This window comes from Empidonax traillii, unplaced genomic scaffold, assembly GCF_003031625.1.
Source record: "Empidonax traillii isolate 1590-97213 ecotype Southwest subspecies unplaced genomic scaffold, ASM303162v1 scaffold90:size2128546, whole genome shotgun sequence".
Taxonomy (NCBI): domain Eukaryota; kingdom Metazoa; phylum Chordata; class Aves; order Passeriformes; family Tyrannidae; genus Empidonax; species Empidonax traillii.
Window position 1 is genome coordinate 784,284 of NW_020955283.1, and position 23,632 is coordinate 807,915.

Here is a 23,632-nt window from a genome sequence, read left to right on the forward strand (position 1 = left end):
AGTTGTAGTATTTTGTTGCTTTTTTTTCCCCCAAGCTGTTTGAAGTCTCTTTGTTAGTAATTTTCAATTACAAAATCATGTCTTTTGCTCCCTAGACGTCATGCTGATTTGATGTAGAAGTCTGAGAAACTTTAATTTGTAATTTTTATTTTGCTAAGACTGGAAAATATTTAAATTTCTATTATTTCATTACATACCCAGAGAAGTAACTTCAGATCAACATCATGTAATATAACAGTAATATAAAAATGGAAAGCATAAGAGCTTCAAAATGCTTCCTTTATTTGAGAACAAATTTTGAAATTTTCAAAGTACCTCCTTTTTGTTGCCTTGAGCAAACAAAGACACTTTGAGACATGGGTGAATGCAACCAGACACTTTAAAGACCAGAGTGGAGAGCCTGGTTTCCTTCCTCCCTCAGCATCCAGTCCTGAGATGGGTGCCTTTGCAGTCAATATTCTAAGTTAGATCTCTGTACAGCGCTCTCTCTTTCTCCCTCCTTGCATTCTTAGTCACCATCAGGGCAGTTCAGAAGCTGATTTCAGTTCAGTACCCTGGTCAAAACCCTCTATATTGATGGAAATGTCTTCATTGACTCTGGGTGATTAGAATAAACTTTGTTATTTTTGTCTCAGCTTAATTAATGTGAGATGTTGTGAGTATTCAGAAAAGAAGGTAAAAAAGTGTGCAGGAAAACATAGAATAGAGGCCTGAGATCATGAAGTGTACTAGTCCTTACTGTTTCCTTCTATTGTTTTTGCTCCTTCATTTTTCCACTTTCTTTAACCTTCTTTGTCTCATTTTTTCTTTTCACTTGTTCTATTTCTCTTCCTACTCCAGGAGTTCCTAAATGGAGATCAAATTCATAGTGTCTGTTTACTTCCCTTTAATAAGTGAATTTAACCCCTGATTTAGTTTTGGAATTTAACTAGGTCACTGAACCTTTTAATAACTAAGGAAGACTTTGACAATGATACTGCTTTTTTCTCCTGAAAATAATCACTTGCTATCTAGCATTATATTTAGAGAAATATAGGCTGATTCCTTGGGATGAAGTAAACTGCTGTTGAGGGGGAGCTGGAGTTGGTTTTTAGAGAGGAAGAGGTTTTCTAGGGGAACTGCCCTGCTAGAAGGAAGGATTGTGTGGAAACTAGTGTACTCTGAATATTGAGCCAAACCTTTTCATTCACTGTCGGGAAAAAATGAAAATTCTGCTGCTCACAAATATCTGAGGGAGGTGGTTCATGCTGAGATAGATGGAGAGAGAAACTGGCTGCAGAGGTTTGTTTTTCCATGAGACATCCTGTTGTTTCGGTTTCCTCTGGATGATTACTCACCATCGGTTAGAGAGCTTGGTTTTGTCAGGCTTCAGGGATTACTCATCTCTCCAGCTCAGTTCAGAAGTTTATTCCTCCAGGTTTTGCATCACTCTGACAAGAGTCTTGTGTTCCATTCTTTTATAGACACAGCTCTTACTGTCACTGCCTGTAGGCACTTGGCTCATAATACATCAGACAGTAAAGTAAAACTCCCCGCAAACCCAGCTCTTAGAGAAAGAAAGAATGACATTTAACATTAAAAACACAGGTAGGGTTTAATTTATTGTTTTCTAGACCTGAAACAGTTTTGGCACATTTAGACTGGAGTTAACATTGCTTCTGAAAATGAGACTGTCAACTTTGGAAACACTGGCAGTATTTTTCCACTTCTGTTGCTCAGCAAAGTACCTTGTTTTAGGATAGCAACTCGAGTTTTCTGGAACAAGATTACAATTGGGAAATTGTTACATTAATCCATCGGAAAGTTTATTCTTAGGGATGACGATGAGATAATAAATGCAAAAGTTTATTTTTAGATGTCATTAGAACCAAATGTTGAAACCCAAGTACATAAAAGCACAACTCAAAGGAATGAGGATATTGACCTTCCTTGCAGTGCTTCGGTTACCTGGAACCCATAACCTAAAACTGCCTGGTTGTGTTTTGCTCTCCTGGGCTTATGTTTAAAGGTTCCTATGGCTGGTACCAAGTGCTGGCTATGAAATGGTCATTATTTGGGAAGGGTAGAGTCTTGCAGTAAATACAGTGGAGATACCCAAAGTAAAATCTGCTTTGACTCAGAAGATTGTACCAGAGTTGCTTATATTTGAAGTCACTTGATTCCAAAGCAACCAGCACCAGCTCTGTGAAGGTAACATTTACCATGATAAAATAACATTCCATTGATCCAGAATCTATCAGTCAGACACTTGTCTTTGTGTCACAGTGTTTGCTTTGGGCTTTGCTTAGCTCGGAGATTGATTTCTCCACATACTGCCGTTAATCTTCCTAGTCACATTGATTGGTGGAATAAAATAATGAATGTAATAATCTAAATTATTTAAAGCAATGACAGTTTTGTCATTTTTCTCTTATCCAGCTATAATCCTCTGATGGACATGGAGCCATATTTTGCTGGGTTTAAGCACGTGCAGCCGGACTATGAAGTCACTCTTGAACTCGCGAGTGAGGAGACTCAAAAGACTAAAAGTGCACAGAATTTGAGGACGGGGTCTTACGGTGTCAGCATCAGAGTCCAGGGAATCGATGGACATCCTTACATAGTATTAAATAATACAGAAGGATGTTTGTCAGAAAATCCTCCTCCTTTTGGAAAAGAGCAGCAGGTTGTTTCTCAGCCTGTAAACAAACCAGCCACAGACTCAAATACTGCTTCTAAGTGTGAGGATAAAATCAATGAACACACAAAATTTACTGGAATACAGCACATGCAACCCTCTGTGCTTAAAAAACTGAAGATAAACAATGTAGATGAAAAGGAAAGTAGAATGTCAGTTTTTAAAGATGAAGCAATGCAATCCTCCAGTTTGTTAAACTTTCAAAGACATCCTGAACTTTTACAGCCTTATGATCCAGAAAAAAATAACTTGAACTTGGATAGTTACCAATCTTCTGTGTGCAGTAAATCTAAATCTTTTGCAGATGAAAAAACTGAAGCAAAGCCTTGGGTTTCCTCATCTAAAGTAATGTCCCTACAGAAAACAAATACATACCTTGCAGAGCCAACCAAGGCAAGTTCAAAAAAGATACATTTGAACAGGTCAGTAGAAGATCAAAATAAGCAGCTGCTGGACTGTCCCAGTAGCAAGATCAGCCCCAGTGATGTGGGTGTTTCAGAGTCATTTTCATCTGCAGGAGGATCCCCATGTGTTAGTCCCACTTCTTATCCAGAGACAAGAAAACCTAGACCGGATGTGCTTCCCTTCCGCAGACAAGATTCTACTGGGCTGGTCTTGGATGACTCACGACGATCGTCGTCCTCATCAGCTACTCCCACTTCTGCAAATTCCTTATACAGGTTCTTGCTTGATGACCAGGAGTATGCCATTTATGCAGACAATGTCAATCGACACGAAAACAGGAGATACATCCCATTTTTGCCGGGAACTGGTCGCGATATCGACACTGGTTCACTTCCAGGAGTAGATCAGCTAATTGAAAAGTTTGATAAGAAGGTTGATCCTCACAGAAGAGGCAGGTCAGGAAAAAGGAATAGGATTCATCCAGATGATCGTAAAAGATCAAGAAGTGTTGATAGTGCCTTGTCATTAGGTCTTGATGTAAATTCAGATTATTTAGGTGAATTCAATAAAAGCTTGGGCAAGTCAACTGAGCACTTGCTGAGACCATCTAAAGTCTGCCTTCGCAAGCAATTATCCAGGGATCAGAAGTCACTTTCCAAAGAGATGACGATTTCTGCTCGAAGTGTTGGAAAACTCCAAATGCCTGTTAAAGACACTGACAGCAACAATTTCAGCTCTTTGCAACACCACAAACAAAACGGAGCCGATCCTGAGAGCTCGATGTGTAGATCATCTACACTGCCAGGACAGAGTAAGAGGGAGGAAGTTAGAACAGTAACTTCCACATTATTGTTGCCAAACCGAATCACAATCTCCCCTGATTCAGGGGCCAAGAAGATTTCTGTAAGAACATGTTCATCTGTCCCTAATATTCAGGTAACTTTGAATTTGTTCTTTAAGCTGTCATTTGAATCCTCACATATGAAAACTGTCACGTTATTTGTGTATTTTTCTGGTCTTCACGAGAACAAACTCCCATCACACCATACTTCCAAGTGGGATTGTTCTGGAGAATTGTAAATATGAAAATTATTGTTGTTGTAAGTGTAGAAAATATGGCTTGTAAAGGAATTTATTCTTGTATGGATGAAGGAATATGGTGGGGCCAGAGCAGATTTTTGTAAATGATATTATGATTATTCTTAGCAAAAATGCACAAAAATAGAATATGGAAATATATATAACTACACAAAATTAAGTTTATTTCTTTTCTTTTGGTGTGGAGTGTGGTTTCTCTTTGCAGTAAGCCAAAACTCCAGTGGATCCTTGAGAACTTTGGGTCCACAGTATATGAATGTTTTCATAATAGAATAGAATAGTTCAGTTGTACAAGTTGTATTTACAACTGTCATAGGACTGTGTCTTCTGACATTTTTTCTTGTCCTTTTAGGCAACTCCTGATCTCTTGAAAGGCCAACAAGATCTTTCACAGCAAACAAATGAAGAGACAGCTAAACAGATACTTTACAATTACCTTAAGGAGGGGTTAGTAAACATAGTTAACTTTTGGAGGGAAGACTGTATCTCCTCAATGTTTATTTTCTACTACATTTAAAATGTGGAACAGTGAAGTCAAAGCTTTAACTAAATGAAATGTCTGTTAGACAATTCTGTAACTCAGCTGTGTCCTCTAAGGCATTACAGGATCTCAAAATACCCAGGCTATCAGGACTTACATGAGGTGCAGGATATGATTAAATTTACTTGAAACTTTTGAATCAGAATATGCTTGGTCTTTTAAATACTTCTGGAGTTAAACTTCTGATATAGAGGTTAATGTAGAATTCAAATTATACCTCACAGGAGTTTAAACCTTTGGGTTTTTTGAACAGCAACAAAAAATGTTGTTTCTTAAAGTTTGACAGCAGCTCTCTTGTTGCTGTGCATTTAATCCTTTGTCCACCTATAACTCTTATCCTTGGTATTTTCTGCTGGTAACCTACTGAAAGATTGAGGAGAAATTAATTAAAAACATAAAATGCATTTCTTTGCATTCCTGATGTAGCAGGTTCTGGGAGCTGTTTCAAATGCTATTTTATGGTGCAGAAGTCAGAACTTGAAAAACCTAGTACTAATTACTTGTAATTTCAGTATGTTTGAATAATATATATACATGATGAATATCTGTCTTGCCACAGCTACAGTTGCAATTAAAGAACTCAGTGATATTTTTTTTGGTTGGCTTTTCAGAAAACATTTGGGATATAAACTTTTACCCCCTCTCTTTAAAGGTTTTAATAAATCATAGTGAAGATAATTTGTGATTGGTTCATATTAGTTTGGAGTTTTGTGGTGATTTTCAGTAGTTTGGGCACTCTGAATTTGTGTTGTTAAGAAAATAATAACTTTGACCATATCATTGCTTACTTGTACTATCTGTTTTAGAAGTCCTGATAATGATGATGCAACAAAGAGGAAAGTCAACTTAGTTTTTGAGAAAATTCAGACTTTAAAGTCAAGAGCTGCTGGAAAGACACAGGTAAAGAATTTTTAATTTGCTTTGGCTTGTTTCAAAGTGGTGCAGTATTCAGATAGGGCTTGAAACATTTGAATTCCCCTTACTGACTTCAACCAGGCTGTTCTTGCAGTCCCTCAGGAGCATAGCTTGGTTTTGATCATGCACCGAGGTGACTTATGGAAAATCTATTTGCTAACAATTAAAAAAGAATGTAAGGAAGTCTACCATGAAGCCATCTACATTTTGTTTCTGCATTTTGGAAGGAGAGAGATGCAAACTTGAACATGAACATCAGTAAACTGTCGGATCAAAGAAAAAGCCACGCTACTTAGCTTTAAAAAATAGTGGTGTAGCATCTTCTCCTTGTAGTGCTGTAAATAGATATCCAAGTGGAGAGAAGTATTTAAATTTGTAATTTAGAAAAGCAGTAGTCTAGGATATTGTATAAGAGTCACATTACAACAACAGCATCTGGCAATCTCCCTACTGAAAAGTTTTTGTTTCCTGCTAAATGATACAATTTTTTTATCAGTTCTAAAGCAAACTGAAGAAATGCCCAATTGTTGCAGTGATGGCATGAGAATGATTAAATGCTCATTGTTTATTATTTTATTCTGGGCTATACTTAGTCAAAATGAAAATCTAATTTACTTCATATCCTTTTTAATCCAGATATAGCTGTGCTTTTTCAGGAGACTATTTTAAGTGTAGTTGTTCACAGCACAGTTACGCTTTTTAAGACATCTCTTTCTTAGGATTTGAGGAGTTTGGAGTAGTGAATACAAGTGCTAGGCACATGCACATAGAATTTCTTAGGTATCTACACAGATAAATGTTAATCTGTTAATTGCAGTGAGACAGGTGTGGAATGAGAGACTCATGTAACTGTTGTTATTAACTACAGCTTTTTTTTTTTTTTTTTTTTTTTTTTTTTTTTTTTTTTTTTTTTTTTTTTTTTTTTTTTTTTTTTTTTTTTTTTTTTTTTTTTTTTTTTTTTTTTTTTTTTTTTTTTTTTTTTTTTTTTTTTTTTTTTTTTTTTTTTTTTTTTTTTTTTTTTTTTTTTTTTTTTTTTTGCAAAACACATCCTAAAAAATGTATTTGAAAATCTGTCTTGACACATGAGCATGATTCCTTTGATGTCCATTTTGCATAATTAGAAATATCTCAGTCAAATTTGGGCCCGGCTACTTGTTACTTGTGAAATGATTCATGTGTTGCTTAATTTGAATTTTTCTTTAGATTTGTGTATTTCCTGTTTTACTGACAACTTGCTCTGAGCAATTGTCCATAAGTTTTAATGAAAATCGAATCAGGGTTCCTTTGAAAATCTTAGCCAGGCCTGACCCATATGAAAAGTCCCTGATGAACTCAGACAGTTGATGCTACACTTTATTAGTCCTGCTTGTAGCTTTGCTTTAGATTTAAGAAAAAGTATGTCTTGCATTTGTGGGAATAAATGTCTCTGTTTAATTGTAGGTTTCGGATTCTTCAGCTGAAGTAAAAGCGTTGGCTGAACAAAAAGCAGAACTTGAAAGGAAAGTGGAAGAATTAGAGAAAAAACTGGATCTGGAAATTAGGGTACAGCACTTTGTTGTTATAAAGCTTTTGACTATTTCAAATATACTTTTCTAAATAAGTGACTGATCAACCAGCTGAATCTCTTTTACTTCATATTTTTCTTAATACGGATATGCCTGTGCTTTTTCAGAAGACTTTTTAAGTTGCTCATAGCACTGTTACGCTTTTTAACAAATGTCTTCTTCTCAGTCAGTATTTGAGAAGGAGTTTGGAGAAGTGAACAAAACTGTTGAGCAACTGCACATAAAATATCTTGGATATCTGCAGAGGTGAATGTTAATCAGTTAACTGCAGCAAGACAGGCATGGGCTGAGAGTCAAACTGTGTTACTCATGTAGCTGCTATTACCTTGCTTAACTTTGGGTGTACAAAATTCAGAATCAGCAGAATTCCAAAGAAGAGAGAGATGCTACACGAGCAAGCCTGAAAGATCTTCAGCTGCAGCTTGATGAAAGTCTGCGTGAGAAGGAAGCCTTGAAAAAGGAGCTGGAGGAAAATGAGAAGGACCTCAGGCAAAACCTGGAGGAGTGAGTTAGTTCTAGAAAAGTTACAATTGGGATTTGTACCTTTCCCTAAACATTTTAGATTAAAACTACCTATGTCTGCTGAATAATTTGATGGAATCAGATGAGTGCATTTGTTATTGTAGCAAGTGTTTCTCCAAGTTAAAAGAGGCATGTTTTTAGAATATCTGGAAGGAAGAGAAAGATTCCTGAATTTATAGTCTTCCTCTTAGTGCAGAATGCTTTTAATATTTCACAGTCATGATATATAGTTTGAGTCTTTAAAATGTGGAAACACTTGAATGACCAGGTTTGAAACAAAATACAACTTTCCACTTAAATACCTACTTAGATTTCTCATTTTTACCCCTCTGACATTAAATTTTTCTGCCTTGTTATATCCCATTCTCTTGTGGGCAACATATATCCTCTTAGATACATGTCTTTTTAGTACTTGAATGAACAAATCAGTATTTCTACAAATTAAAAAATCCTGTCTTATTTTTACTGATGAGGCTTTTTCAAGTGAAGATGGAGCAGGAACAGCACCAGACTGAGATCAGAGATCTTCAGGACCAGCTCTCTGAGATGCATGATGAACTGGATAATGCAAAACACACTGATCAAGGGGAGAAAGAGATTCTGATTGAGGTTAGTTATAAAGTGCCAGAAGGAGAATGAAAAAAAGAAGAATTGCATGAAAAGTGGGAACCAAGATACTGGTGGAAGAAATACATGCTTTTCTTTGCTTTTCATATTCCATTAATCCAAAACAATATACTATAAGTGTAAGTACCATTGTTTTATAGAGCAGGTCATGGTTGAGGGACAACCAAGTTATCCATTATTACCAGATAATTATGTCAGTCAGTTTTAGCAATTAGGATTTGAGGTCAGAACAGAGAAGATCAGTTTAAAGGAGATGTAAATATTAGCAAGGCCAGATGAGATTCAGCTAAGAAAATTAAAAGAACTCACCAAAGCAGTCTCTAAATTGTTGACTTTCTGTTGATGCGTCCAGGGGGAGAGGAGGAGGGATAGTCTGGAGTTAACAAAAGAGTTAAAGGTTTTCTGTCGCCTTGTGATGAAGAATGAATTGGCTGGAGCCCTGGTTATATTAATATACTGATTATGAAATAGAGAACACAGCTTATTAAATTTGTTGATAAGGGTGTTTAGGAGTATCAGTGCACAAATGTTCAAAAAGAAGATGGGAATTTGATGTGTTTTAATACTCTAAAGTACCAAGACAATTAACTTGTCTTAATACTAGTGCAAAGAAGAAATGGAAGGTAAATGAGAAAATGCAAAATAGGAAACAAAAGCATAGACTGTAGATCTCAGGAATATTAAAGATGTTTGCACACAAGACATGCTGGTAGAATAACTAGCTTGGTGAGATTTGATTACTCTCTTAAATCTCACACAGTTGAAAGTTGTAAGTAAGTAGGGGAATATCTCAAATGATGGTGGTAGTACTGAAAAACATTACTATGAAGCAGGTCTTCAATTTGAGTGGAGGAGTGAGGGAAGATCCAAAGCATCTTGTAGAATGTTGCTCTAAAGGTGAGAGTGATCAGTTTTTCTGTGTTGTGTGGAGATCAGAGTAAGAAATGAGAGACTCAGCTTCAGAGTTAGTGTTGGAAAAAGTTTCTAATAATATTAATAATGAAACAGAGGAATAGGATAATTAAACAGAGGCTCTCTGGGAGGGTGGTAGAATCCCTTTCATTGTAGACTTTTAAGGATGAAGTAGATGATGTGTGTCAGGAGTGGTTTAGATGTACTGATCCTGCTTCAGTGAGGGGAAACCTACCTGGGTTTTGGAAGTGCAATTATTCACAGCTTGAGAAATACCAAATCAGATAATCCTTAAAGCTACATTTTTGTACATTTTTGATTGTTGGTACTGTTTTATTCTGTGTTTATATGCACATGTCTTTAGTCTTCATATTTACTGACTACCCACTTCCTCCCTAGCAATCTGGGGAGGGGAAATGCCTTCTAGGGTAAACATGGTAGGAGGAAGAAGGGTGTGAATGCATGGGCTCAGTTGGGAAGCACTTGTTTTGTCTTCAGCACTTAAAGAAGTAACTTTATTTTTTCAGCAGAAAATAAACCAAGGAATTATCACTGAGTTAGCTTCTCTTGCCGTGTGAGAAAGAATGTTGTCTTTGTTCTTATCTACCTCTTCGCTACTGAAAGTAGGACTTAAAGAGTTACTAAACTGCAACCTCTGTTTGACTTCTTCTTTACAGCATCAGATATGTTGACCCATTAGATAAAACATCAACTATATGTTATACTTCTAATAATCCTTGGGTTTAGTAAATTTTTAGCTTACTATAAAACATGTCAGTCATATAAAATGAAGTTGGCCTTAGGGAGCTTATATGCTTTCTTCCTGTGAAATACAGGCAGAACATCCCTATTTGTCATACAGTTGTGTTTTAATTCTGGGCTTCAGGAGCTGATGCAAATGAAGCAGGATCTGCAAGAAGTACTAATAGCAAAAGATCAACAAGAGGAGATCTTGAGAAAGAGAGAGAGAGAGCTTACAGCTTTAAAAGGAGCACTTAAAGAAGAAGTATCCAGCCATGACATGGAGATGGACAAACTTAAGGAGCAGCACGATAAAGAATTGCTCGATCTACGACAGAGCCTGGAGAAAGCAACAGAGGTAAGACTAGTGATTACAATTAACCTCTACTGGGAAAAATCTTATCTCTCTCAGATATCGTACCCTAGATGCTTTCAGATACTACTCTTTTCTTAGTAAAATAAATAGGAAAAGATTTGGGCTGGGGATTCTTAGCTGCTGAGAATAAGTTTTATTTTATACACTCATCTAATGTTTTGATTGATTGTCACAGCTGAAGTTGTGGTCCTTTCTTCAAGCAGTTATTGACTACACATGCTTAATTGCAAACTTTGAGAGAGAATAGATGGGAGTGTAGTACAGAGGACCATTTGCTTGTCTTGGGTTAAACAGAATCACCAAGACCTTGAGGATGCCCTAAAGAGCCTCAGTGTGCTTTGCCAGTGCTGTTGTTGAAATTATAGTTTTGGAACTTCTAGCAGTTCTCTGCAGCCCACTATTCCTGCCTTCAGCTCCTTATGTCACATCCTGTTCCCTGATTACATTGTCCCACCTTGTCCATTCGACTACTTAGTCCTAGTGTGGGGGTTTTGTTTTGTGTCCTTTTCATTTATTGAACTTAGCTTGTTTACTGAATGGTCAAAGGAGTTCCAGCACAAGGAACAGCAGGGATTTGGGTGTTTTGAGTCAGACAGGAAGAAAACAAAACTGAAGAAATTGCCTCTTCCAGCATCAGCAGGAAGTCTGTGTGAGGGGGAGAATAGGAACAGGTCTCACATGTGCTTATCTGTTACTGTTTTCCAAAAGACGTCCTTTGTGAAGTTTTCTTTGCAGAGGCAGCAGCTACAAATACATTGAAAAATTTTTTTTTGGTAAGGGGATGCTCTCAAAATTTTGAACATTGTTTTTACAGCAACAGCTGTTTGTGTCTTTTCTCTTACCTCTTTCTGTCACATGTTTAAGAAAAATTTTGAGGGCAAACTGTGCTTGACCCATAGAAGTCAGAACTGTAGGCCCAGTTTGCTGCTTAGGAATGTCCATGCTAATTAATGTCTGTTACACCTCACTGGGCTTAGGTGAGTTGTACTTACCCTACTAGTTGTGACCTAAAACATAACTTAGAACTGAGTTAAAATTAAGCTTGAAACTTGAAAGAGGTTTCCAAAGCTTTATATGCTTTATGAGCAAAATAGGAGCACATGTGGAAGATGCTGGATAGATATTTTATGAGTGAATTCTGTTAAAGATTATCCTTTTAAAGGGTTTTTTTTAAACGTGCAATTTTCTTCAGAGGTCAGAAAACTTTATATATGCTGAGCTGTTAATGCAGCCTAGGACTTGTGCTTGAGATGGCTTGACTTTGCTTAAGTGTGTTGTTTCTCTTTGTTTACATCATCAGGAAGATATTTGACTCGTCTGAGCTGCTTGAACTGAATTAATTTTTTTCTTTGAGAGAAAAGTAGAACATTTAAATGACCATTTTTTATTATACAGTAATTGTAGTGACAGCTCAACCTCAATGAACCATCTTTCAAAGTTTCTGCATGGTAATTTACTGTATTTCAATTATGGAACTGTAATTACGACTGACAAGAAATGAAAGAGTAGTCTGTTCAGCATAACAATACCACAGTCTGGGAAATGGCTCTATGACTGGGGTGCTGTAGCGTAGAGATAGTTATAAATAGCATTTATTTACTTGCCCGACATAGTCTAATAGTAAATTTAATAGCAAATTTAATAAGATGTTCAAAAGTGAAATTTATTTGATTAATGTTTCTCTAAGCACCAGTTCTCTTATAATTGCAGTGCAAGTGATTTTTGTTTTTATTTAAAGTAAAACATGCTTAATTGCAAGGTGGTGTGTTTTTGTTGTTTGTTTGGTTTTTTTTGTTTGTGTTTTTTTTTTTTTTAATTTTTTTTTTGTTTAAATCTTGCCCATTTTTGTACTCCTAATGATTTTTTTTTTTTTTTTTAAGCACAGCATTATCTTTGTGCCTGCTGGCTGAGATGAGTTGTTAAATTTGATATATCTTCTGTCAGGAAAGTATAACCAATCTCTGCAGTAAGATAACTGAGTGATCTGCTGTGATGCTACTGATTTGGTTTATAATTAATTTTAAATACCCAACAGAGTGTGTGAAAATCAAGTTCTATACAATGGAAGCTGCTTGACCTGTTACATTTTTTTTTCTAATATTATTGCAAGCTGGAAAGATTCATACTGGATGGTGGGGTACAAGAAAGTCACATCAAAATTAGTGGAAAGGGCCATTCTGTTGTATGTGGTGAGGAAAATAGGTGTGTAAATGCTCTAATAGTGGTTTGTCACACACAAAATGTGGATGCTGATGTTGGATAGCTCAGGTTATGTTGGAATCTGTATGTACAGGAGTGTTAGTGTTTATTGCTTCTAGATAATCCAAATTGGTACAATGAAAAGGCCTTTTGTGATATGTATAGGCTGTTAAGGAAGGCTTTGCAGAGAGAAAGGAAGTAGTTTTTATGCCAGTGTCAAATCAACAGAATTTTCAGCTGCTGGAGACCTCAGGTAGGTTGGCAAGTAATGTAGAGTGCATTTGGTCTGTGTGTAGAATGCCACATAGATTTGTTTTGAAGCAATAAAAGCATACTCAGGGTTCTCTGGTGAAAGAAAAGGGCAGGGTTGTTTGTCCTTTGTGATTCTGTTCTCATGCTCTCTGCCGTAGTGCTGGGCTGGAGGGGTTTGGTAGGTTTTTATTATTGTTTGTTTTTTGTTTTTTGTAATAAAAATTTTTACATAAAGTCCCAGATATTAAGGTATTAACTGACTTTGCTACAGTTTACCTTTTTAACTTACTTTTGTGTTATGGTTTTTCTTGTGGTGGTCTCGAGGTGGCCATGATTATTCTTGACTTCATTTCGTGTTTGTTAAGACCGAGATCAGACTATTTCCATTTAACAATAGTAAAACTTCCAGAACATATCTGTGGGATAATGTAATTACCTTTAATTTAATAATAAATTAAGAAATGAAGGTCATTCTGATTAAGAATAGAATTCTTCATAATCACAATGCTGGAACAGAAATAAATATGGATCCCCTCCAGTTTTTAATATAGTACAAAAAATTTCTGTTATTTAATCTGACCCTACAACACAACAGTCCAGAACTGTACTACTTTAACCAGGAGTGCTCTGTCACTTTAGATGAAGTGCCAGTGTTTCAGTAAAATTTGGAAAAAGCTTTTGGAAGGTAATACTGCAGGGAAAAGGTTATAGCCTATTGCAGCTAGTGCTGTTCAAATTCCAGTGAAATTGTATCAGCCTAAGAGGGCAGTTGCAAATGCACAGCACTTCAAACCTGTGTGTGTATTTTGAGAAGCAGTCTGCACAAACTGTGTTGCTCAGAAAAAGCTGTAATCATCATGTTGTGAAGAGGCTCATTTAGGTCTGACCTTGGCTGGTTTGTTCAGCGTTTGTCGTCTGTCTGACCTTGTTCTCAGAATGGTAAAACAGACACTCCGAGCTTGGAGCTGATAAGTTTATCAACACATTTAAGAGTGCAATGAGGCTTGTAGTCACATGGCCTTTAGCTGACATGTGTGTGTCAGACATGTGATATGATGAGAGAGAAGAAGGAATTTTACCACAGCAAAAGGCAGTGGTTGCCTTCTGCACATGTTATGAACTAAAAGTGTGCTCCTTTAAGATATGAAAATAATATAAAATTTTGAGTACTATAAACGATAAGAAGCTTTGGTTTTGGTTTTTCCCATTTTGTGAATTCAGGTGAATCTAGCACAGAGCTGTAAAGACCTTTGAAATGAAAGTAACTATTGAATCTTTTTCTGCCTAACCTGATAATATTATACTTCTTCCTCAAAGCTAATACAAATCTCCCACATGGAGCAGAAGCTTAATAAAAACTTAAGCATTGTAAATGATACTGATACATACTGTGTCTGCCTTTTTTGTAGAAATGGATGGAATACATAGTTTTAATGTAAAATGAAACATAATTTAGTATATTCTAAGAACATATTTTGGAATAATGCTGTACAAAGCAAGTTCCCCAGAGTGAAGAGAAGATATAACTGTGGAGCATCGCAGAGACATTTTGGTACTGAAAGTGATACACAGATTTAATGTATATAACTGTAAAATTATATATATATGAAAAACACCAATAGAATCCCAGCTACTTTTTGACACTCTAAGGTGAATTCTTGGGGTTATAATAAATCACACTAAACCCCCATAGTCTTGATAGCAGTAAAAGATACAAATTATATGATAAGAATTATTTGGGCATGAGAGCATTGTTATGCCCTTGTATCCACACGTGTAACTCCTCTGAATCTGCGTCCTGAATCCTCTGAGACTAGTATATTCATCTCAAACAAGATACACAGCAATTGGAAAAGATTTAGAGAAGATGAACCAGGATTTCAGATGCCACTGGTGGGTATTTTCTTTCTTTTGCTTGCCTGGGGCAACCTTTGCTGTGCTGACAAAACACTTGTTTGGTTTCAGTGGTAGGAGCCGGTTGGTAACTGATCCAAACTGTGTACAGAGTCAAATGATGGAGTAACTGGTCCAAGTCAATGTTTCATCTTTCATGACATAACCCTCTCCTCCTTGCATTTTTCTGCCCTCTTTTACCAGCCTTCTAGAAGCCTGGTGTGTCTCTGATTGCTTTTCAGTGTGGTACAACACAGATGGAGTGGGGGAAAGAGAAGGAGGGTGTGCAGACAGAAGCGTGATGGTGGAAGGAAGGCTGCAGGCACTCTGTAAATGGGCATTGTTATTGGAAACATATATTTTAGAACTGTATATGGAAAATTTGGGAGACAGATTTGATTTGTTTTGCTTTAAGTGTCTGTATTCTGTGTGTGGAAAGGAAGTTGTTTGGTAATAGCATCATGCATGTTTTCAGGCACCCGTTAAATGAAGTACCAAACAAATCTTGGAATATTAGCTATGTTGTCAACAAGACAACTGTTCCTCCATAGGGTACTGAAGATGTAACTTGGTGACTGTGTCTTTAAGTTTTACCTGCCCTGGTCTTTCTTTTCTGTGCAATTTACTCCTCCATTTATTTAGCAGGTATGTGTATGTGTTTGGGTGCAGGCAGTGCCATAAGGCTATTTTTATAGTGTCTGTAGAGTCAAGGAAGCCTCTGAGCAACACTGTCCTGCAAAAGTTCTACTTGAGCTGGATTGGACAACATCTAGACAATAATAAAAAAATCATTCCATTTTATCTGTAATAGTCATTTCGCTACTGTGAACCTCACTCTGCTGGGACTGGTTCAGTTAGGTTGGGTTGGGAAAGGGGGTTATTGGTGGGGGATATTTTGTGTTTCTGAAATTTGGCAAGAACCTGTACAGACAGGTACTTCTTTAATGCCATCAGGAGGATCTCTAATCCGTTTCAGGAAGATCTCTAATCCTTATCAGCAGAAGACAGTGTATGTATTCAGGTGGTTTGCCCTGTGAAAGTATATGTTTATTTGTAGATGTATGTGAAGTGTTTGACTGTGACAAACAGCAGGGAACAATGTGAACACAGAATTAGTTAATATTTTACCCTCGTCTTTGCAACAACTTCTGACCTTGGAAAAACTGTTAGTATAAGCCAGTCTGAGTATGTCATGATACATAGCCAGGGGGATAATGTGACACTGATATAGGTCCTGGCTGAGAGAGGTTAATATTTTCCTGGTTCTGGGTTGTATAACTGCGTAAATGTATGGTCATGCTAAATTGGAAAGTTTTGTTTAATGTGCTCTGTGTAAAAAAAACAGGTGCATTCTCAGTCTCAAAATGAAGGCATTTAAATATTTTATTACTTCTCACAAGTGAAAACTTAAATCATTTTGGAAATAATATTAAGGATATGATACCACTTTGATCAGTGAAAATGATCTTGGAAAAAAGCAAGTCTTTTCTTGAAACTGTCACAAGTGAATTTTTAACCAGTTAATAGAATGGCTCTAGCTGAAATGAAAGACAGTCTGATTTGCTTGCAAGTTTGTGTACTTGCTTACTGAATAATCTCTGGAAGTACAGCTGGGAATTTAAGCTGGTTGCAGCATACCTCACTAAGAGAGAAAAAACCATGGACCCTTTTAATAGGTAACTAATAATAGTCAGCTTTCAAAGCATAGCCATGTGTTAAAGTTGGCTAGGCCTCATTTTGAGGTGGTGGGAAGAATTAATAAAATCTGTGCAAAGTAGAAAAGCAGTAAGTAAAGCAATTTGAGCCATTTAGTCTCTTTTTCAGAAGCTTTTTTTTTTTTTTTTTTTTTAATGTTGTTTTTCCCCCCTTTTCTTGAGGGGGGAGTTGGGGGGCAGGGGCTGGGTCCAGTTGGGTTAGTAGCTTAACACTCCAATTTGCTTTTATGGAGTTTTCATATTCCTTTTATAGAGATAGGAGGTTTTATTACCTGTCCTATCCAGTGTTACTGTCTTATTCAGCCCAAGGCTTTCAACTGCTTTAAGAAATAGTGTCTGAGGTTGGAAGAGTTGCCTAAAGGTGCACAGTGGGTAAAAATACCAGAACTACAAACAGAAATAAAGACCTGTTGTTTACATTCGTGAGCTTTGAAAACTAGATGACTACAGCAAAACAATACTGATTTCAGAAGCTGCCTTTACAGAAGAGCTAATAATGATTCCAGTTAAAGGGTTGTCCCTATGTTGAGGCTCACCGTGTTTGTCTTGTTTCCTTGGGTGTTAGTCCTTGGGTGTAGAATGGTTTTGGGGATTTTTACATGTTACCTAGGGAAATCAGTGTCTAGTTGTCTTATAGAAACTATTTTGTTTGTGTACAAAAAGGAGAGGAAAAGACAATAGAAAGGGATTTGATATCTCCAACACTGCTACCCCCTCTAGATCCTAGAGGGAGCTGAGCTGGGTAGATCTGAATCCTTGAAGCCACATGAAACCTTTTACATATAGTTGGAGAAGTTAAACAACTAGTCCAGAATCAACCTAAAAAGGTGGCCTGTGGGTCTTCAGAGCTGGTTTCAGCAGCCAGTATCTTCCTTGATATCTTAAGTGTTCGGCACCAGTGATAGAATGAAGTGAGCAGCAACACCATTCCCTTTCTTTCAGAAGACTTTGGAAGATTATCATGGCATTTACTTTGATATCAATATGAAAAGAATGTATCAAAGTCTGTTACTTCCATTAAAATGCTCTGCTTTGTGCTCTAGCTCATTTTGAGTGGAGATTTATTTTTTCGATTTGTACTTAAAGTATGGCTATTAATGAACAGTTAATTAGTTCAACTAGTTTTACTCAATTGAGCTTGATTCGGAAAGGAAATTTAAAGGCTTTTAGAAAAATTTCCAAGTTGTGCCTGATAAACATTGGATTTTGCCAAAATTTAATGATTCTGACATGCTGTGAACGAGGTACTTAGCTCCCACACACTTTAGCTCTTCCTGTATTTTGTGAAAGGACACTCCTGTGTCCTGTAGTCAGTGCCAGAGGGGAGTTTCACCAGCTGAAGCCCTGCAGTCAGCCAAAACCATTCTTTAATGATCAGTCACACAACTACACTCATGTCTTTGCCAGTGCTGAGGGTGTGGTAAAAATGTGTGGAGCCACAGAACATTTTCTGCATTCCTATCCTGGAGTACTTTTTTCCTGTATTCAGGTTGAAATAGAACATTTCATTTGCATCTCAAGGACCTTGTTTGATTTTGATGCTTGTTGTACTATCTTAGCCTTATCTTCAATTCTTTAAATCTGTTCACTGCTTGCGTCAAAGTTGAGAGTAGAATAGTATATAAATATATTTGCTTTACTGAGGTTTGTGCAGCAAAGAAGTTGGAGCAATATTTACTGCTTTATTTAAACTTGATCTTGACCAATATGTTTTAAAATACTTCTGGACACATTATAACAATATACAAGGACACAACCCAAACTTTGTTAGATTAATTTGTTAGGCAAAACACCTAAAAGCAGCAGGATGCCAAGTGAGGGAAACAAATTTCACACTAAAGTTCTCTTATGCAGAGGAACAAGCTGAAAGCTAAATGCCACATGCATATAAACTCCAGCAGCTGTGACTGTGGGCTCAGAGCAGCAGACCTGTGCTGGGTAAAATGTTACAGATCAGGTGTACCTATCAAATCAAACAATCCACACATATTTATCTGTCTGTGTGCACATGTATATGTGTATGTGCATGCATTCTCATTTCTCACCTGCTCTGAGTTAAATGTAGCTTTTACTCACTCAAACACAATGTTAGACTAGTTAATTTTTCAATGTTTTCCAGACTTGGGTCAGTTCTTGCACTCAGTACATACTATCAAAAACTTCTGAAGAAAGATTTTTTTTTTTTTTCACAAACTCTAAGTGGTTTTCTCAGCACAGCTGCCAGCTTATGAGAAATGTTATCCACTGCATTAAGTACAGGAAATGAAGAGGTAGAGACATTAATGTTAAAATGATCCTTTAGCTGTCCATGTTCAAACTGAAGTGCCTTGGGTAACAACACCATGTTAGCCATTATATAGTCCTCGATATAGTCAGGGTACAATTTTTGCTGACTTTAGTTGCAACTGTGCACTCAAGTCTTTGGAAACCAAACCCAGTGTCTCCAATCAAGCCCGAAGGAAATTCAGGAAGTGCAGTTATTGAGCCCCTCTGGAAAGTTTTGGCTGAGTGACTTGCCTCAGGAGATCTTTGGCAGAGACAAGAGTGTGTACCATGGCACAGTGACAACATCAGAACGCACAAGGTTATCTTCACTCAGTCACAGAGGACTTTGTATTGTGGAGCTTTCTCATTACAGCTATGCTTTCTTTCTTCTGGACAAGTATATTTTTTTTATTATTCTCAGCTTTTTCCAGAAATTTGCTACCCATTTCCAACTCCTTTTACCTAATCTCTGTGGCTTAATTTTGCTGATAAGGCTTGCTCAGCCTTAAATCATGAGTTTAAACATGATAAAATTTGAGAAAGCATAATAAAGTATTTCATTTATTCAAATATAGTAAATGAGAAGGTGGTATGAGTGTGTTTGAGAAGGATGTCATTGTTGAGAGGAAGGTATTATTCCTTCAGAGATTGAGGGGATGGATATCTGAATGTGAAGCAGGCTAAAGGGAGGAAATAGAGGGCACTGGATGCTCTGGAAGACAGCAAGGACAGACAGATTGAAAGGAAAGACAAAGCAAATGAAAATAAACACAAGAAAAATGCTATAGGGTATTTACCTTACATAAATACAATTCTGTAATACAATACAGTAAACAGTAATAGTAAAAAGTTAGTTTACTAAAACATGCTGTCACAACTAGTAAGTGGGAGTAAAAAGAAATAAGCATGGTTTATATATCTTAAATTGAAATTTAGTTATGTTAATTTTAAGATCCAAAGAGCTCATTTCAATGTTTGATACCATTCCCTCCCTCTTCTCCTGTTTATCAAGAAGGTTGGGTTTTTTGCAGGTTGGGTTTTTTTGGTTGGTTGGGTTTGGTTTGGTTTGGGGGTTTTTGTTTGTTTGTTTTTTGGTTTTAGTTTTTTTCTTCTGTATGGCAAATATGTCTGAATATACAGTATTTCATTCCAGGTTCTGTTGTCAAGAATCCTGTTTAACTAGTTTTGTCTGATATGTGTTCTGTGTTTATGTTCATAATCTCTTTTAAACTCTGTGAAGAAGTTGATCCACAATTCTCTGAAGTTCTTATATTAACAGTGTTTGTTAATGTTTCATATTTAACTTCAATCATTACTTCGTGACCTTCACCCAGCTCTGTTACCGTGGGTTAAATTATATAAACTTAGTTAAAATATTTGCTAAAACTTTTCCAACATCCCCAAATAAATAAATGTAAAGGATTTATGAATGGGCACTGACAGGAGTCATTAATTGATGGTAGTGTCATTAAGGACCTTTGGTTAACTCGTGTTGTTTATGTTCAGCACCGTTACATGTAAGTCCCATGTGGACTGAGGGATGTGGATCCACAGCACAATCTCTGTATGTGTGTTCTGTCTGTCTGGTTTTTTCCTCGTGGTCAGTTATCCTTCTGCTTTCATCCTCACCACTCTAACTAACCCACTCTGACTGAATGCTTTTGCAAACAACCTTCAGCTCCTTTTTTGAACTGTGAGCCAGTGAATCCTCAATGGCAGCCTCCCTACCCGTGCAGACAGAGCAGGATTGCTGCTGGCTGTTACAAATCCTGCAGGACACAACTCTGCTGGGCTGTGCTGTGCTGTTGGGCAGCTTAAACTGCGCTTACTGTTCCCACTTTGGTTTAGCCTATGAAGTGCAGTAATTGCCATTCAAACGTTATCAGTGTACAGAATAATTTCTCTGTAATTTCAATGCAGTGGTTTTCTCATCTTCTACAGCCATGCTTTAATAGGGAAATTCATGCAGAATACAGTGAGTGAGCTCTAATGACAGAGTGTGAGTAATACTGCCTTCTAGCTGTGTGGGCCTGCTTGGGCACACTGCCTTTGTGGTTCCGTGGGCAAAGGACACAACAAACCTTTTCTGCTTCATCAGTGTCCACGTATGATTTGATGGCTGCTGACCTGACCCTTTTGTAACTGTTCATTATATGGACAGGGATCTCTCTCCACCAGGTTCTCCCCTAATGCTGTTGCTACAAGGTCTGTCAGAAGTGCATTTCAGGGCTTGTTTTCTTTGTGTGTCCTCTCCAATGACGCCCAGGCTCTTTCCTATCTCACCTGTCTTCCCAAGAGCAGGCCTGGAGGGGAGGTAGAAGGTAACACTGGGTGCCTAATAGGACTAACAGTGGAGAATACAAGAAGGGAAGAGCTGTGGAGACTTTTGATACCCAAACTTGCCGTGTCAATATGCTGTAGGATATGACATGTGCTGGCATGTGTATGGCATGCCAGTGAAAAGTTCTGCATGGAATTCTCAGCACACTGGGGAAAAATGAACATAAGCTTTTCTCAGTCTAGACCAAGCAGTGTAATTTGACTCTTTTGGAGAAGTGACGCTACGTGCACTTTTTCTACACAAAGAACATCTAAATTATATTTGTGTGGCTTGACTTTATTTAAACTTTACTATCAAATTGAAGATACTGGTGTATTTTTTTTGTTTATCATGCTCCTGAACAATATCCTCAGGGTGATCTTTCATACCTCAAGTGTACAGTACAGTTGGGTAAGGTAAACTGATAGGATAGATACTCCTGTGTTTCTTTTCAGTCGTATCTGAAACAAGTTGAAAAGATGTTGGAACAATAGTGTACAGTGAAAGCACTTGAGAAGAAAATTCCTTCTACTCTCTTCCCAGAAGCAGGAAAAACGCTCACTCTCAACTACAATACAGCACAGCTCACCATATATACCAACAGAGATTTTCACCATCTCAAAAAAGTATGTGTGAGTGTATATATTTGTTGTTGGTATTTTTTAAGACTTACCTCTTTCAGGTAAAAGAAAGGAATTTTTTTACTTACTATGTTAGAAAATTTGTTTGGGAACAGATCATTCATGGGAAGGTACAACCCTTGTAATGATGCCAAGGTCATTAGGGACCTGTGAAGATCTGCTGGTTAAGTGAAGTGCTGGTCACTCAAACAGCTGGAACTTTAGGCAGATTTTACTTATATATCCAATTTATTTCCAGGATTTTAAATCAGGTTAATAAAGGTAGTACTCAAACTTGCTCTTTGTACCTCTCTACCTCTTATATATATATATATTTACCTAACTTACTACTGACTTAGTGAAATACACAGTGGAAAAGGAGAGCAAGTAACAGTTTAGTTTCATTTTAGGGGCTATTTCCTAAGATACAGCAAAAAGCAGGAACAGATCTCTAGGTGTGACAGCATCAGTGTAGTCTGAACTTAATTTTGAGCCTCTTAAGTTAAATCATATATAGAGATGGATATTGCTTCTGTGTATATTTATGTATGTAGATCGGGGAGGGGGGGGTGTTAGCTTGTTTGCTTTTGTGTGTGTGCATCCACTTTTAGGAAACAATGCTTCCTGTGTTGGGAAAGCAGAGCAAAGCTCGCCAGGTGAGGCAGTGGAATGCTCAGGTACATGTGGGGCTGCTGCAATCCTCCCTCACTGTGCAGCCCAGAGTAGGCGGTTGGATGAAAAAGAACAGACAAATCAACATTCCTTTCCCTGAACTCCCCAGCAGTGCCTCAGCTGCTTTCACTCAGCTCCAGGAGAGGGAAATGAGACTAAAAGGAGTGCTTGCTAATTAGTAAAACTTCGCTGCATGAAGAAAGCAAAAATTAAAGGAATATATAAATGCTATTGAAATTTCAGAATGTGAAACCTTAAAGCATCAACAGATTTGTTTCAGAGCTTTAAACCAGTCATGTACTTAAAAGAACAAGTTTTTTCAGTGTTTTCAAAAGACCAGAACTTGTCAGCCTGCTTATGCTGCCAGTTTTTGTATAATAAGTTCATTGACCCTGTAGACAGTCTGAGTGTTTTTTTCTGAGTTACCGCTTTATCAAACTAATTTGCATGATTTAAAGCTGTTGCTTGCTAGAAAACAATCTAGTGAGGGCACTCTTTGTAAACACCCTTTTATATAACTTTGCCTATTCCTTTTGGGCACGGGGAAGGGAAAATCAGGAGCAACAATCAAAAATAATGTAACTGAAAAGTGATTTTCATGGTTTTATAAAGTATTTCACAAAACAGTTTCTTACAGAGTAGTTTGGTAGGATTTCTTTTGTTTTCACCCAGATAAACACTATTTCACATGCAAAATTGTTGTGCTTCAGTAGTTAATGTGCAATTACCTATTGTTACCAGATAATGTAGATGCCAGAGGTGTAAATGGATTTGAAAGGGCTTAGAGAAATTAATGGATGATACATTCACGGAGGAGAACCTAGTGAGAGCTGAGTGTGTGTCATGGGGAAGGGCTTGTCCCATAGTTGTTCTTTCTCTCTTTGCCTGTAAGCATCAGCTGTGGCCACAAGAGAGGATACTGGTCTAGCCTGAGTCTGTTCTGATGTTCTTACTATTGTTGAAGGTCTTAGTACAAAAGGCAGTGGGCCTGCACAGGAGAAGCAGATCTTTGTACAGAGCATTGCTTTGTATCAGACCCTGAATGCCCAGGAGCAAGAACCACAAATTGTATCCTGGGTTCTTCTGTTTTCTTTGGACGGGATTCTGAATGAGAAGTTAGTGAAGAGCAAAGATTAAATCCTTCCAGCTCTTTACCCCACGTGTTTGTAAGTACATACCCGGTGTATGTTATAGCAGTATAGACAGTGTAATAATATAGACACAAGTTTCCACTCATGGCTTCCACAGTAAATGGTAGGGTGTTTAGAGGTAAGTGGTAAGGTGATTATTAGCTCTGAAAAGTTACAAGATGCAGCT

General features: G+C 37.2%; 1 protein-coding gene across 1 annotated transcript in view; it reads left to right on the forward strand.

Moving 5' to 3' along the window:
- Positions 1 to 1,463: 1,463 nt before the first annotated feature.
- The window catches only part of CGNL1 (cingulin like 1), a 45,644-nt gene continuing 23,475 nt past the window's right edge, over positions 1,464 to 23,632 (forward strand). Inside the window, exons 1-8 of the mRNA XM_027881515.1 lie at positions 1,464 to 1,587; positions 2,419 to 4,018; positions 4,533 to 4,627; positions 5,528 to 5,621; positions 7,077 to 7,178; positions 7,557 to 7,705; positions 8,197 to 8,332; positions 10,149 to 10,361. Of these exons, the coding sequence (XP_027737316.1) occupies positions 2,432 to 4,018; positions 4,533 to 4,627; positions 5,528 to 5,621; positions 7,077 to 7,178; positions 7,557 to 7,705; positions 8,197 to 8,332; positions 10,149 to 10,361 (2,376 nt within the window). The 5' untranslated portion in view covers positions 1,464 to 1,587; positions 2,419 to 2,431. The remainder of the gene's footprint in view (positions 1,588 to 2,418; positions 4,019 to 4,532; positions 4,628 to 5,527; positions 5,622 to 7,076; positions 7,179 to 7,556; positions 7,706 to 8,196; positions 8,333 to 10,148; positions 10,362 to 23,632) is intronic.